Below are 13,076 nucleotides of genomic sequence, written 5' to 3'. Positions count from 1 at the left end.
AAACATGGAATGATGCAGTGAACACAGCGTAGGGTCATGTGTTAGTGGTGGGAACAGTCATACGGTTATTGTTCATGTGTCCAACAGCAGAGGGGAAGAAACTGTTCTTATGGCGAGAGGTTCTGGTGCGAATGGACCGGAGCCTCCTGCCTGAGGGGAGCAGGTCAAACAGACTGTGTCCAGGGTGAGAAGGGTCAGCTGAGATCCGAGCTGCACGCCGCAATGTCCTGGAGGTGTACAGGTCCTGCAGAGATGGGAGTCTGCAGCCAATCACCTTCTCAGCAGAGCGCACAACACGCTGCAGTCTCTGTTTGTCCCTGATAGTGGCTCCAGCGTACCACACGGTGATGGAGGAGGTGAGGATGGACTCGATGATTGCAGTGTAGAATTGCATCATCGTCCGTGTTGGCAGGTTGAATTTCTTCAGCTGCCTCAGGAAGTACATCCTCTGCTGGGCTTTCTTAATGACGGAGGTGATGTGTAGAAAATTGAAATATATCGTTGGTCAGAACCACACTTGTCTCTCGAGGAGGAGAAAGTTCCCAGCTGCCTCAGGAAGTACATCCTCTGCTGGGCTTTCTTAATGACGGAGGTGATGGTGGGCTCCCACTTCAGGTCCTGGGTGATGGTGGTACCCAGGAAGCGGAATGAGTCCACAGAGGTGATGGGGGTGTCAGTCAATGATGGCTGTGTGCTTCCTGAAGTCCACAATCTGCATGTGGTGGGGAGGCTTGTAGTTCTTCTTGAAGTGCCTGCAAGCAATAAATTGCTCCACTAGCTCATATCTGGGTGCATCCTCAAGGCTTTTCACTAGGTATGTTATGAAATGCTGACCCATCCAGGACAACACGCACCGTTCATAGTAACCAGCCCTTCCCTGACTACTCTAGCGTAAGTGTTGGTCAAGACTCATCGCCGTCTTCCTAGTAAGATGAGTTACCAAATAATCCGCAAGATCGATGGCTCATCCCTGCAAAACTTTGACTTTAGAGAACCTACAGAACTGGTGGGTGGAGGTGCCCAAAGGAGTCAACGTGTGAGAGCGAGAGAGCAGGGGAGAACTGAGTTAAGAGTAGTAATCCTACGAGCTCGACGAGGGGAGCCCCACCGCTGCTGGTGGCCTGATGAGCTTTAAGACCCCTGAAAGTGAATGTCAGAATGTCCACCTGAACTTGAAAATTGGAAAAAGGTTGCAAGATAGCTTGGGTTCCACAGAGAGTCCGCATGAGCACATTCTTTCCACAGCGCCCTACGCGACCACATAGGCTGATAACTATCCTTGTCCTCTCGTTCGTATGGAAAGTAAGTGATTTCATCCGGCAGATGGGATCCAGGCACATTTCATTCTGGAGAAAGCTTGCCTCTGTAGGACGATGTTTGTGTGTCTGGGATAGGTACTTTGTGTTGTATAATGGCCAGTTAACGAGTCTGCCGCAGGCTCACAAATTACATGGAAAGTACTCCCGATGAACAGTAGGTTGACACCCTTTTTTGCAAAAGTTACTGACTATACTTTATCCAAGATTATATAGTCAAAATATGAAGACAAGGACTAGTGTTAATGGAGCTGATGTGGATAAGTTGTGGACTAAAATGAATATGGCCCATGTTTGTGATACTTTTGTGCTGTTTCGGGACTTGAGCCAGAGTAGAAATGTTGGCTCCTGCTCAATGTCAATACTGCATGGGTGAGATCCAGCAGGTGTCACGATGGAGTGGCAGCCTGCCGTGCAACTAGAGTATGGGTTCTATTGTGATAGGAGAGAACAACCAAAGGCTCTGCATCAAAAGACTTTCAGGTGACCACGAGATGTCAGAGCTCTGGAGTTTGCACACTTCCACACGTGGTCATGTCTATACAATTTTTTGAGTAAAATCCCAGTGATCCTACGCCGTTTTTTGGTGTAATGGATAAAGATTTCAGCTATATTCTTAACCTCTCGTGGATCCCTTATTGGTATTAAATCCGTTGCATGCTTATGTACATCCCATGAAATATAAGAATGGACATTAGAGGGTTTTTCAATGACCGAAAATCGGTAATGTGATACTAAGACATTAGAGTTCTTTCAAAGAAAAAACTCAGGTAAATGTTATTTTATATATTATGCTTTGTATGTTGTTCAGTATATTTCTATGCAAAACAAGAGGGATTTCAGTACACAGCAGGATATTCACATTTGTAACCAGATATTTACACTTTAGGGAGAAAACATTTTTTACTGTACAACATCAATTTAGAGTAAACTTTTGTTTTAGATAAATATTGAAATATCTTTTGAATTAGTTAAATGTCAGAATAAAGAGAGACAGAGCTGTCTATTTTTTATCACTTTCATCAAATTTAGGAGTACATATACACTAAGTTTATTGTTAATTAATAAGAAAACTCCAGACGATTCCATTCTGAGCTGAAGAAGCTTCTGATAGGTTAGTAGAGTCCATGTGAGTAAATTGGTGGCACACCTGTGGATGCATATAAGGCAAAACACAGAGCCTGTTTCTTGAAATGGGAAAATCAAGAGATGTCAACCAAAACACCAGGAAAAGAATTGTGGAGCTCCATAAGTAATTTATACCCTCAGGTAAAAAATTTTATGGAAATAATAAAGCAATTACAGGTCTTACTTACGAGGTTCTAAAATGATTTAAATACAACCTCAGATGAAAATGAATCAATCACATGTTACACCATGTGATTGATTAGCAAAGAAATCTGCCAAAAGCACTGTGTGAAAAGCTAAATAAGCTTAACGCGCTTGATTAATCAGAAAGTGTGAGCCCCTCTGTAAAGGCACAGGTTTTAGCGTTACACGATGGCAAGGAGAAGAGACATCAGCAGTGATCTCAGTGATCGTTGTTGTCCACAGGTAACCAAAGGAATCAATGCCATCACCATTAGCAACATACTGGAAGCTGCCTGATGACGTGGGCAAGCTGAATGTTTTCCCCCCCCATTGTGCCTTTCATTGTTTCATTTTAGCTCAGTTTAAGGATTTTCTGTTGTTTTTTAAGTAACATAATTCTTATTTAAATCTGTATTTTTTATGTTTTTTTTTGTTTTGTCTATTTTTTTTTTTTTGTTTTTTTTTTCTTTTTTTTTTTTTTTTTTTTTTTTTTCTTTTTTTTTTTTTTATTTTTTTTTTTTTTTTTTTTTTTTTGTTATGTTTTTTTATTTTTTTTTATTTTTTTATTTTTTTTTTTTTTTTTTTGTATTTTTTTTTTTTTTATTTTTATTTTTTTTTTTTTTTTTGTTTCTTTTTTTTTCTTTCTTTTTTTTTCTTCTTTTTTTTTCTTTTTTTTTAAAAGGCCTACTTGTATTTCCCTTCTTTATCCACCCTCCTTCAAGAAAGATTTTTGTCTTTGCAGCAGCGGACCCCCATTGGGTGGCCTCTCATTGTTTCATTCATTTTAGCTCAGTTAGGATTTCTGCTCACGTTTGTTGTTGTTTAACACCAATAGCTGTCGTTTACACGGTAAAAACGCAAATGAAGACAATGAGGAAGCAATAAGGAGACGAGGAAGAATATATTAGGTGAAGGAACGTGGACATATTTTTTTTCATTTAACATTATAACTTAAAATTCAAAATCTAAAAAAAAAAATTAAATTTTAAAAACTAAATTTAGGTGTCCTGGTATTGTATTGAGAACCAGAAAGTTGGCAACACTGGCTGTTAGCCTAGCAATGTTATAGGGACACTCTTGAAACGCCCGTCCTTCCTTATGAGTCAGCAACCACATAAATATGGCCATTAAAGTCAATAACAAACCACACCATACCAGCCCGTAAAGTGCTCACTGAAATGGTTTCGATATATTTCTGCTCAAAGAATACGCCAAAATACCTAAAGTTAGTGAAAACTGTTTAAGCAGCTGATAGCCACTGCTAGCGGTAGCTACCTGCACTTAGCATGGAACGTTAGTTACAATTTTCACAAGAAAAGTTAAGTCTGCAGAGACAGTTGCAAAAAATCTGTCCCTAAATAATTTATACCGTGTGAAGAACACATTATAAATAACAATATTACATAAACATGACCTGGTCATCTGAGGTTGGAAAGGTAGGTATAAGAGTTTGAAGATGGAAAGATGGCTACTGGCTAGCTTACCTTTGAGGGTGTTTGCACTCCAGGTGCCTGGTGAAGGTTGAGGTAGTCCTGGCTGTCTCGGTCAAGGAGACTTTGCAAAATCTGCATTTTGCCGAATGCTTCTTTTTTGCATTTACCGAAAACTCTTTGTGTTCTATGAACAAAGTTGCTGACATTTCTGTAACTTACTGTCGTAGTTTACTGCTCAATCTAACTGGTTGCATTTAGTTGTGTTCGAAGGGCACGAAAGGCGAAATAATAATATGTCACAATATGGAGGGATTTGAGCATAGCTGAGCCACTGTGTGCCACTGTGTGAGAGGTGAGCAGCGAAAGGAAATTAAGTGAGGAGCCTGACTTAAAATTCCTCACTTAAAATTCTTGCTGATGCTACAGCAATAGGACAGTTTTTATGAAAAATGCTTTTAAGTCAACAGACCCTGAATCAACAGAAAGCCCTGAGAGTGATCCCACAGCTGAGGATTATTTTGGGATTGGTTTTTACCTGTAGAGTGAAGCCATTCCGAGAGCAAGTCTACCCTGTTGGACCAGGAGAGTATGTTTTGACAGGAGGTGCTTGCTGGTCCACGTGATGATGCTAAAAGCCAGCCTAACATTTTATATACACCTCCATTGTTATATAGGCTGTCCTCACCAAGCTAAAATTGCCAACAGTGTTTGCAGTGCAACATTTTTATATTTGAGCTAGCTATTGCAATTCAAATAACCATGTTTACTATTCTGACCTTGGCTTTTCAAAGCTGGACAGACCACTGGTTACTTTTGCCGTATTGCCTACTGTCTATTGTTGTTTTTTTGTTTTTGTTTTTTCGAAAGACTAAGAAAAGGTTACAGAATACAGAAAGAGGGAGGCTAGTAGCTGAGCAAGCTGAGACTAGAGGAAAATAAACTTAAAAGTACAAAAGGGCTTTTCTTGAGATTGTTTATTATGTTCCTATTAGGTCTGTAGAAATATGACAAAGGCAACAGGATTTGTTAGCCAGCCAATGTGCACTGACACACACACACCACAACACAACACTTACACACCACAACATCAACCACACATTACACACGACCCTCACAGCGCACAGTACGACACAAACCAACAGAAACAACAGCGACACAACACACACACACAAATAGAAATACAGAAAGCACAGGGGGAGGAGACTGAACACCAAACATCTCTTTATATAAAGAGGACAGCTTGAAGTGCATATCATCAGTAACAAGGACATCCTTTTCATGCAGACTGAAGTCAGATTCATTGCTGTTGCCAAGGTAACTGACACAAACATGCATAACACGTCTCTTGATAATCGGATTTTAAATTGCAATTATCACAAATGATTGTATGAAAATGATTGCCAATGTGTCTGTAATGTGTTATTGACAAAGAGTCATTAAGAAAGCAGAAATAAAGAAGAAATATGAGTATAATGGAAATTACATTCTGCAAAATGTTTCTGTTGTTTACAAACTTGGTTTCATCGTATTGCTGAATACATCTTTTCTTTATACAAGTATTTAATTGTTCTAATTTCTGCATGTGTTGAACTAATAATTTCTCTTTTTCTCCTCCCTTAATTTTTACGAGGAAATCCAAAGTATTTACTTAAGATTGAATTCATTTTGATTCGACATTATTTTTGTCATCTATTGTAACACAAATCTATTTGTTAGTGTCAGAATGTTCAGTTATTCGAAAGTTTTTTCAATAATATCAGTATGGAAACAAAACATTTTCATAGATTGCAAATAAAAAAAAGGGTACTATTCAAATTAAGAGAGGGGAATGATATCAGGTAGTATATTTTTTAGAGAATAAAAAGCTTGCCCCTTTTAATTTACAAACCCACTTCTAATTGTTCTGCCCCCTTTCTTCAGTGTCTTGGTGAAGTTAAAGCCTGGAAGTCAAATAATCTACCCCTGCACAGCAGACAAGCTCCTACTGTCAATCTTTTTTAATCTTATCTTAAAACACATTTTATTCACTGGCTTTTAATACAGTATGAGAGTTATTTGGTATTTGATGTTTGGTACTAATATTATAAGTTATTTAACTAGTTATTCTGTAGTTTTGTACAACACTTTGATCAACATTGCTGTTGTAATTAAATGTGCTACATAAATAAATAAATGATAAACAAAAGGACCATCCCGTCCTAAAGGCTTGACATCTGAGAGCATTCTTAACTTGCCATTATTGCTAATAATAATAGTCTAATAGTCACAGTTGATAGATCACAGGACTGATAACCTTTTCCTTATGTACCCAGAAAACAACATCACTGATCTTCGTCAGCTAATTCCTGATCAGGTGGAGAAAATTGGCATAGAGTAAGTTTGTCCATGTTAAAAGAAGTTGCATTGTTTACGCGGTTAATTTAGTATGTTTCTGCTATGCTTTCTTATGTTTTTTAATGTACTCTTTAGGGATAGTATCCATCTTCCAATCTACAACACTATGGAAAATCAACATGACACCAAAGAAAGCAAGGTGATTTAACATGACTCTCGGCCTTCATCTTACAATAACTGATAAATTGATGAAACCCATTTTTCTAATTTGATACAGTATCAAAAATATTCAAAAGGACAAGGATAAAAGATCCTTTAGATTTCCTCGTGGGAAAATACATTCTTTCATTTAAAATTTTCATTTGGGATGAAAGACACGAACGTCATTCAAAGTAAATTATTTGTTAATCACAAGAAAAACCCTGAGAAATTAATTCCAATCTCCCACTCAAAGACCAGAGACCGGCCCGCCATTATAGCAAAAATCATAAAGCCTTTGAATGAAAACAAACACTGTTGTGACAGTGATGTACACTGTCTTGATGGTATATATGTATCAATCTATCAATCGTTCGTTGTAAGACTCAGATAATTATTTTTTAAAAGCTAGACATTTGAAATGAGAATAAGAAAGAAAAGTATTTCTTTGTGCCCCCCTCTCCCTGTTAATGCTCTACCTGGCCCCCTGGCAGCACTTTGCTAGACCCGCCCCTACACAGTTACCAGCTGTCAGCTACATAGAAAAGGATCCTGGGGTTATTTGTCTCTCAGAAACAGTTCAGAACTTCCCTTCAACTCATCCATGTCACCTAAAAGGTAAACCTGTTTCTCCATCACCTGTTCAGCTCTGATGATTCAGTAAGAACATCTCCTGGTTTCATCTTCATGTTTCCCTCTCACTGGATAACCAAACCGATAACATGACCAGCAGCTTTTACAGCTGTGGCTCCAGCAAACATCAGCTGATACTAGAAAGTTTGTGTTCTAGATTTCCTGTTTTATTCTGAAGGTCTCTGTCTGTTGTCATTGTGTTCAGCTTGTGTCCTCCAGTCATCATGTGTATTAGGATCAGCTGTTCTTCCCTCCTGTGTGTGATTACCCGATTACCTTGTGTGTGTATATTTAGTGGGTGTATTATAGTGGTGTGGCTCTGTGTTCGTTGTTGGCTCGTCTGTGTTTCATGGTGTCCTGTTCTCGTGTGTCTCTCTGCCTCCCCCGTTCGTATGATCTCCGGTTTGTTATTTAGTTTTCCCAGTTTAGGTTTCCGTTAGTATTTCTCATGCTTCGTTGTCTGTTTCTGCCACTGTCACCTGTAAATAAACCCTCACTCATATCATCAGTCGGCTGCCTGTAGTGATGGGCAGATGAAGCTTCATGAAGCACTGAAGCTTTTCATCCAATTGGTTCACCCCAGTGCAAAGCTTCTTGAAGCTTCATTTGCTCTAGTAGGACACCTACTGGACGTAAAAATATTAGTTGGCATGAATTTGAAGAGTGTGGCCTTTTGCACACAGCCTGTAAATGTCAACAACAAAAGGAGTGTGTAAAACATGTATATTGTAGTGATGGCAGTATACTGTGTATATTTATACTGGCAGTATGGAAATGATTATTTGGAAATGCTTGAAATGGAAATGATCATTTACTGTGAGGTGAGGTGTGGTTGGGGTGTGGACAGTAGTTGTGCTTTTGTAACGTTGAGGTATGGACAGCTACACACTGAGGCTTTGAGCCTCAGTCCTGCCTGTTCACATTTTATTCTGTAAAAACTAAATTTTCACTGCTTTTATGACCTTTTTAGTGGGGAGAACATAGCTAGGATTTAATGATTTAACAAATCTTTTGAATCCTTTGTCCTCCACAATGCTAAATGGCTGGGAGTCCTCAATCACCATGCTGACCAGGTCTTCATCTATTTGAGATTGTTCTCCTGAGGAAAGACAATAAAGACAAAGCACAAATATAAATATCACACACGTAACTTATAACAGTTGTATAATATTGTTATATCATTTAGTAACATTACTGCATGCTATATTATCATGGCATTTGATGGCTCACCTGGTCTTGCTCCACAATCGGTGTTCCCCTTATTCTCATGCAAAGCTCTGTAGTGCCTAAGCATGGATGAGGTGTTGTTGTTATATCCCAGCTCCCTGGCACATAGCAAACACTTCACCTTGTACAAAAGTAACGACAGCTTAACATAAATTGTATTGCACCATCAGTATTATGAAAATACATCTTCTGTAGAAATTTACATACCTTGTTGGGAGGAATAAAATCAAAATGTTCCCACACAGGGGAGGACATCCTCCTCTTCTTAGCTGGCTCCATTCTCTCCTGACTTTCTCTCCTCACTCTCATAAACCTCCAAACGGTCTCCAAACTCTCACTAACCGCAACTCTCCATCAAACACCCACATTTTTGAATGAAGTCTGAGGGGTTTATATCGCTGTCATATCTCGCGGCAAAGTTCGAACCACTTCATGAACCAGTCACGTGGTACAGCCGGGCAGCGAGGCTTCGGACGTCATCATTTTCAGCTCCTCCCATAAATGAAGCAAGCCTCGATACGTGCATCGCGGAAACGCCCCCTCCATTACTCGACACAAGCTTTGAAGCCTCGATACGGAACGTCACATCACTAGCTGCCTGCATTTTGGGTCCTCCTTTCATTCCACAACACAACTGCTTCCCCAGCCGTGACAAATGATCAGATCTCTTATAGTTTGGTATTTTCTTGTCCAAGTTTAAGACCAATCAGTCATTTCACCTAGTTTTAATTTCTTTTAAATGTATTTAGTATTTTTAACTGAAATGTTTTTTTCAAACACAAAAAATTTGATTTTTAAAGTATTTTTTTATTTTTTATTTTTTATCTTGTGGGGGTTTTCCCACAACTTATGATCACACATCTTAAGACCACAAAATCAATACTCGGAATATTGAATTTCTACTATTTTGGCTATCATAGTTTTTATGAAATAACTCAGCTACATGTGTCTTATTTTTGTTTTTTTCCAGGTCTTTTATGATCCCATCCATGGGCTTTTAGAGTTACACCCACTTCTTGTCAAAATCATTGACACACCTCAGTTTCAGAGACTACGAAACATCAAGCAACTTGGAGGGGCCTATTTTGTTTTCCCTGGAGCATCTCACAATCGCTTTGAGCATTCACTTGGGTATTTATCAGATATTCTGCAGTAGGGTAACTACTGACCCATACCTCCATAGAGTTATTGAAACAGTGCAACTCAGTTGTACATACATTGTGTTACAGAGTGGCGTACCTAGCAGGCCAGTTTGCAGAAGCTCTAAGTACAAAGCAGCCAGAACTCAATATCACGCCTAAAGACATCCTGTGTGTGCAGATTGCAGGACTTTGCCATGATCTGGGTAATTGATGAACAACTAGTATAAAAGTTAATTCACACCAACCTAATGGTGTATTATAAGGCCAATGTGACAAAAAGAAACATCAATGGAAGACTGTTTTTATATGAAACTATATATGCAAACACTGATAACAAATGTATTATCTCTGTATGCAGGACAAGGACCCTTTTCCATTGTCTTTGAGGAAATGTTCATCCCGGAAAGAAGGGCAGATCTGTCGGACTGTAGAAGGAAGGTAAGAAGCAAAGTTTTCTCATGTCTGAGATGCATCACCAAACGCAAACACATTTGAGCATTTTGTTGTTAAGGTCTCTTGATTTTGTACCACTGTGGGTCAGTGGTTAGCACTGTTTACTCACATCGGTTTGGAAACTTTCTAATTAATTAGAAAACCAGATTACCAGGAAAGATTTAAAAATAATCTGAAATGCTCAAATTCATTTTCTGTGTATCAAACATGGAGCTGGAGCCAGCTGTTGGTTTATGACAATGAATAAAAAGAGAATTTAAAGATTGTCCATGCACCTGATTTTATATGGCATGAGACTCCATCAGTCGTTTACTGAGTGTTTAATTTTTCCTCCAATGCTGTATATTCAGGAGGCATACAACAATTATTCTTTGAAGAGGCATGGAATTTATACAGTGCTTTTCTCATGTTTTTGACCACTTAAAAATGTTTTGTTATGAAGCATCATCACTCCTCACTGGGCCAATAAAAGTAATACAACTAATAAAATAATCCTAAAATACTTGAGGACAGATTTTTATATGCACCTTTCTCTGAAAACAGTGACTCAGATTATGAGAAGCAGCTAAATAAGAGTCAATATGTTTTTTATATAATGGCAAACTCCGTTAGAAGTTGCTGGGAACACAGGATTTTAAAAGTCCGAAGGACCTACACTAGCTTCTGAGGACTTAGTGTAGAAGAACAACATTATTTAGATCCTAAGCCGTCCATGTGTTAATGAGGTTACTGATAGTGTACAATATAAGCTACTGTGTACATTCCTCATGTTTCTGTAAGCCCTTAATCATTTCATTACTTCATATTGTAAGATTCAGACATGAAAACAACAGAGAGCCATTAACAGTTACATTCTAAAATTTAAGCTTTTTAAAATAACCTGTAATCTTAATCTTCCTCTACTAGGATTTCGATACTCAAATCACTACTTTAAGCCTCATTCATACACAAATACATACAAGCACATTGTTTGATGCCTAAATGCATGTAGACTGCAGGAACCAGCTGTAAAGCCCCTGATCTTCGAGTAGGTAGTTCACCCAATCTACCCCCTGAGCTACAGCTACCTGGTGGAGTGCCTCTGTTGATAAGGTTAATGGTGGAATAAGATATTTTCTATGTTGCATCCTTTCTTTGAAAATTGTCTGTGAGAACTTCCCCATCATATTTCCAAGTATTTTGAGTATTTAAAACGATACAGTTCATAATGACAGAGTATGTGAAGAAACTGTTTCCCTTCTTCTCTGTAATTTCCAGACAGCATGTAACAGTTATTATGAGTAGATTTTTTCGTATCTTTCATTTTGTATCTTTCAGCGCCAGGAGATTTCTGTGAAGATGTTTGATCACTTATTGAGTACCAATAATCTCCATTCATCAATGAAGAATTATGGTCTGAATGTGGATGGTCAAAATGAAAGTGACCTGGTGTTCATCAAGGAAATGATCCGAGGACATCTGAACACTGATGAAACTCAAGACCAGGTTTATATCAGTTTCTGTGTAAAAACAGTGAATTCAGTTCTTAGTATTGCTGTAGGATTCGATGTCTGTGCTATTCGTCTGTGTTTTTTCACAGTTCATGGGTCGAACAAAGGACAAGTACTTCCTCTATGAAATTGTGGAAAATGAGAAAAATGGCATTGATGTGGACAAGTTTGACTACATTGCCAGGTAGATCCTGTTAAAGAGACCAGTTTTTAACATAATAAGTTACAATGTATTATTTTGATTTCTTAACATATTTCCACATTATGTCCTCTCAGAGATAGCTACTATCTGGGTATTCAGAGTAGCTTTGACCATCGCCGCTGCCTCGTGTTTGCCCGGGTGTGTAGGGTGGACGGGATAAACCACATCTGCTTTAGAGACAAGGTATTGTTTTGGGGGGGTTGTTTTTTTTTAGTTTTCATAAAGTTCAGTGCTTCTAATATTTTATGTTTAGTTGAAACTAAACTGTAGGAATACTTTAAATAGGAGGTGAGCAATCTGTATAGCATGTTCCAAATAAGGAGCTTACTCCACAGAACAGCCTACCAGCACAAAACGACCAGGATCATAGAGGTTATGTGAGTATCTGCTCTTACAATATACTTGATCATTTAGCATGATCTCCTGAATATAGCATATGTAATTTCTGATTATATTGTATAGTAAAAAAAAGTTTCTCAAAGTAAAATATTGAAGTTGTTTATTTTAGGATCAAAGATGCCCTCTTACAAGCAGGTGAATGCATCCGGATTGAAGGCTCAGAAGGAAAAATATTCAGTTTATCCACAGCTATAGGAGACATGGAAGCCTACACCAAGCTCACAGGTCAGTCAGCAATTATTGTCTTAACTCATGTTTTAAACTTTGCCAGTAGATGGTCATATTTTGCTGTTGCCTTTTCTAATTGTGGAGCAGTGTATGTTTATTTTTTAAAGCACTACAAAAATGTGCGAATGTGTAAAATGTGAGAAGTTTAAAGCTGCTTTTTTGATAAAGACTAGAAAAGTCTTGATATTGACCGATTTTTGCCATAATTAAGCAGCTCAAGGGCCTGACATTTTTTATTTGTCTCATAGATTGTGTATTTGAAAAAATACTCCACTCCTCCGAGAGGCCTGATGAAATGATTCGGATGCTAGAACAAGAGTTGAAAACAGATCCTTCCATCCTGTTCAAGGACTCAAGTCCCTCACCCACCAAAGAAAACATGGAGACCTACAAAAAGATGAAAAGTCAGTGTTCTACCACTCAAGATTCAAGAACATTAAGGCACTTGTTTGTGCCATGTTTAAAATATATGTTTTTAATAACATCTGGAGTTCTGTATACGTATGTTTTTTTGTTTTTTTGTTTTTTGTTTTTGTTTTTTCGTGTCCCGTTTGGATCTTTAGCCATCAGAATTGTTGTCTTAAGGCCAAGAAAGATGCCAAGCGGATTTATTTTACCAAGTGGATCATCATGGCCTTGCCATATTGGTCCATTTGATTGACCTTTATTATAATTATGAATTTATTTTATTTTCAGTTCCTACAAACGGG

At 38.2% G+C, this 13,076-nt stretch overlaps 1 protein-coding gene across 3 annotated transcripts in view; it reads left to right on the top strand.

Moving 5' to 3' along the window:
• The first annotated feature begins 5,280 nt into the window (after positions 1-5,280).
• LOC102311491 (deoxynucleoside triphosphate triphosphohydrolase SAMHD1) overlaps positions 5,281-13,076 on the top strand; it is a 16,985-nt gene continuing 9,189 nt past the window's right edge. The window contains exons 1-12 of one of the 3 annotated variants that reach the window (XM_042217251.1): positions 5,281-5,374; positions 6,373-6,433; positions 6,530-6,593; positions 9,423-9,583; positions 9,682-9,797; positions 9,953-10,032; positions 11,365-11,532; positions 11,627-11,721; positions 11,814-11,922; positions 12,025-12,116; positions 12,248-12,363; positions 12,615-12,770. In XM_042217251.1, coding sequence (XP_042073185.1) covers positions 6,561-6,593; positions 9,423-9,583; positions 9,682-9,797; positions 9,953-10,032; positions 11,365-11,532; positions 11,627-11,721; positions 11,814-11,922; positions 12,025-12,116; positions 12,248-12,363; positions 12,615-12,770 — 1,126 coding nt within the window. In that variant the 5' untranslated portion in view covers positions 5,281-5,374; positions 6,373-6,433; positions 6,530-6,560. Of the gene's footprint in view, positions 5,375-6,372; positions 6,434-6,510; positions 6,594-9,422; positions 9,584-9,681; positions 9,798-9,952; positions 10,033-11,364; positions 11,533-11,626; positions 11,722-11,813; positions 11,923-12,024; positions 12,117-12,247; positions 12,364-12,614; positions 12,771-13,076 lie in introns of those variants that run through there. The other 2 variants (XM_042217252.1, XM_042217250.1) reach the window with 2 other exon arrangements.

This window comes from Haplochromis burtoni, unplaced genomic scaffold (assembly GCF_018398535.1).
Source record: "Haplochromis burtoni strain Fernald_Lab_line unplaced genomic scaffold, NCSU_Asbu1 Contig_1723, whole genome shotgun sequence".
In the NCBI taxonomy this organism is placed as follows: domain Eukaryota; kingdom Metazoa; phylum Chordata; class Actinopteri; order Cichliformes; family Cichlidae; genus Haplochromis; species Haplochromis burtoni.
Note: the sequence above shows the minus strand (reverse complement) of the source record. Positions and strands in the feature narration are given on the sequence as shown.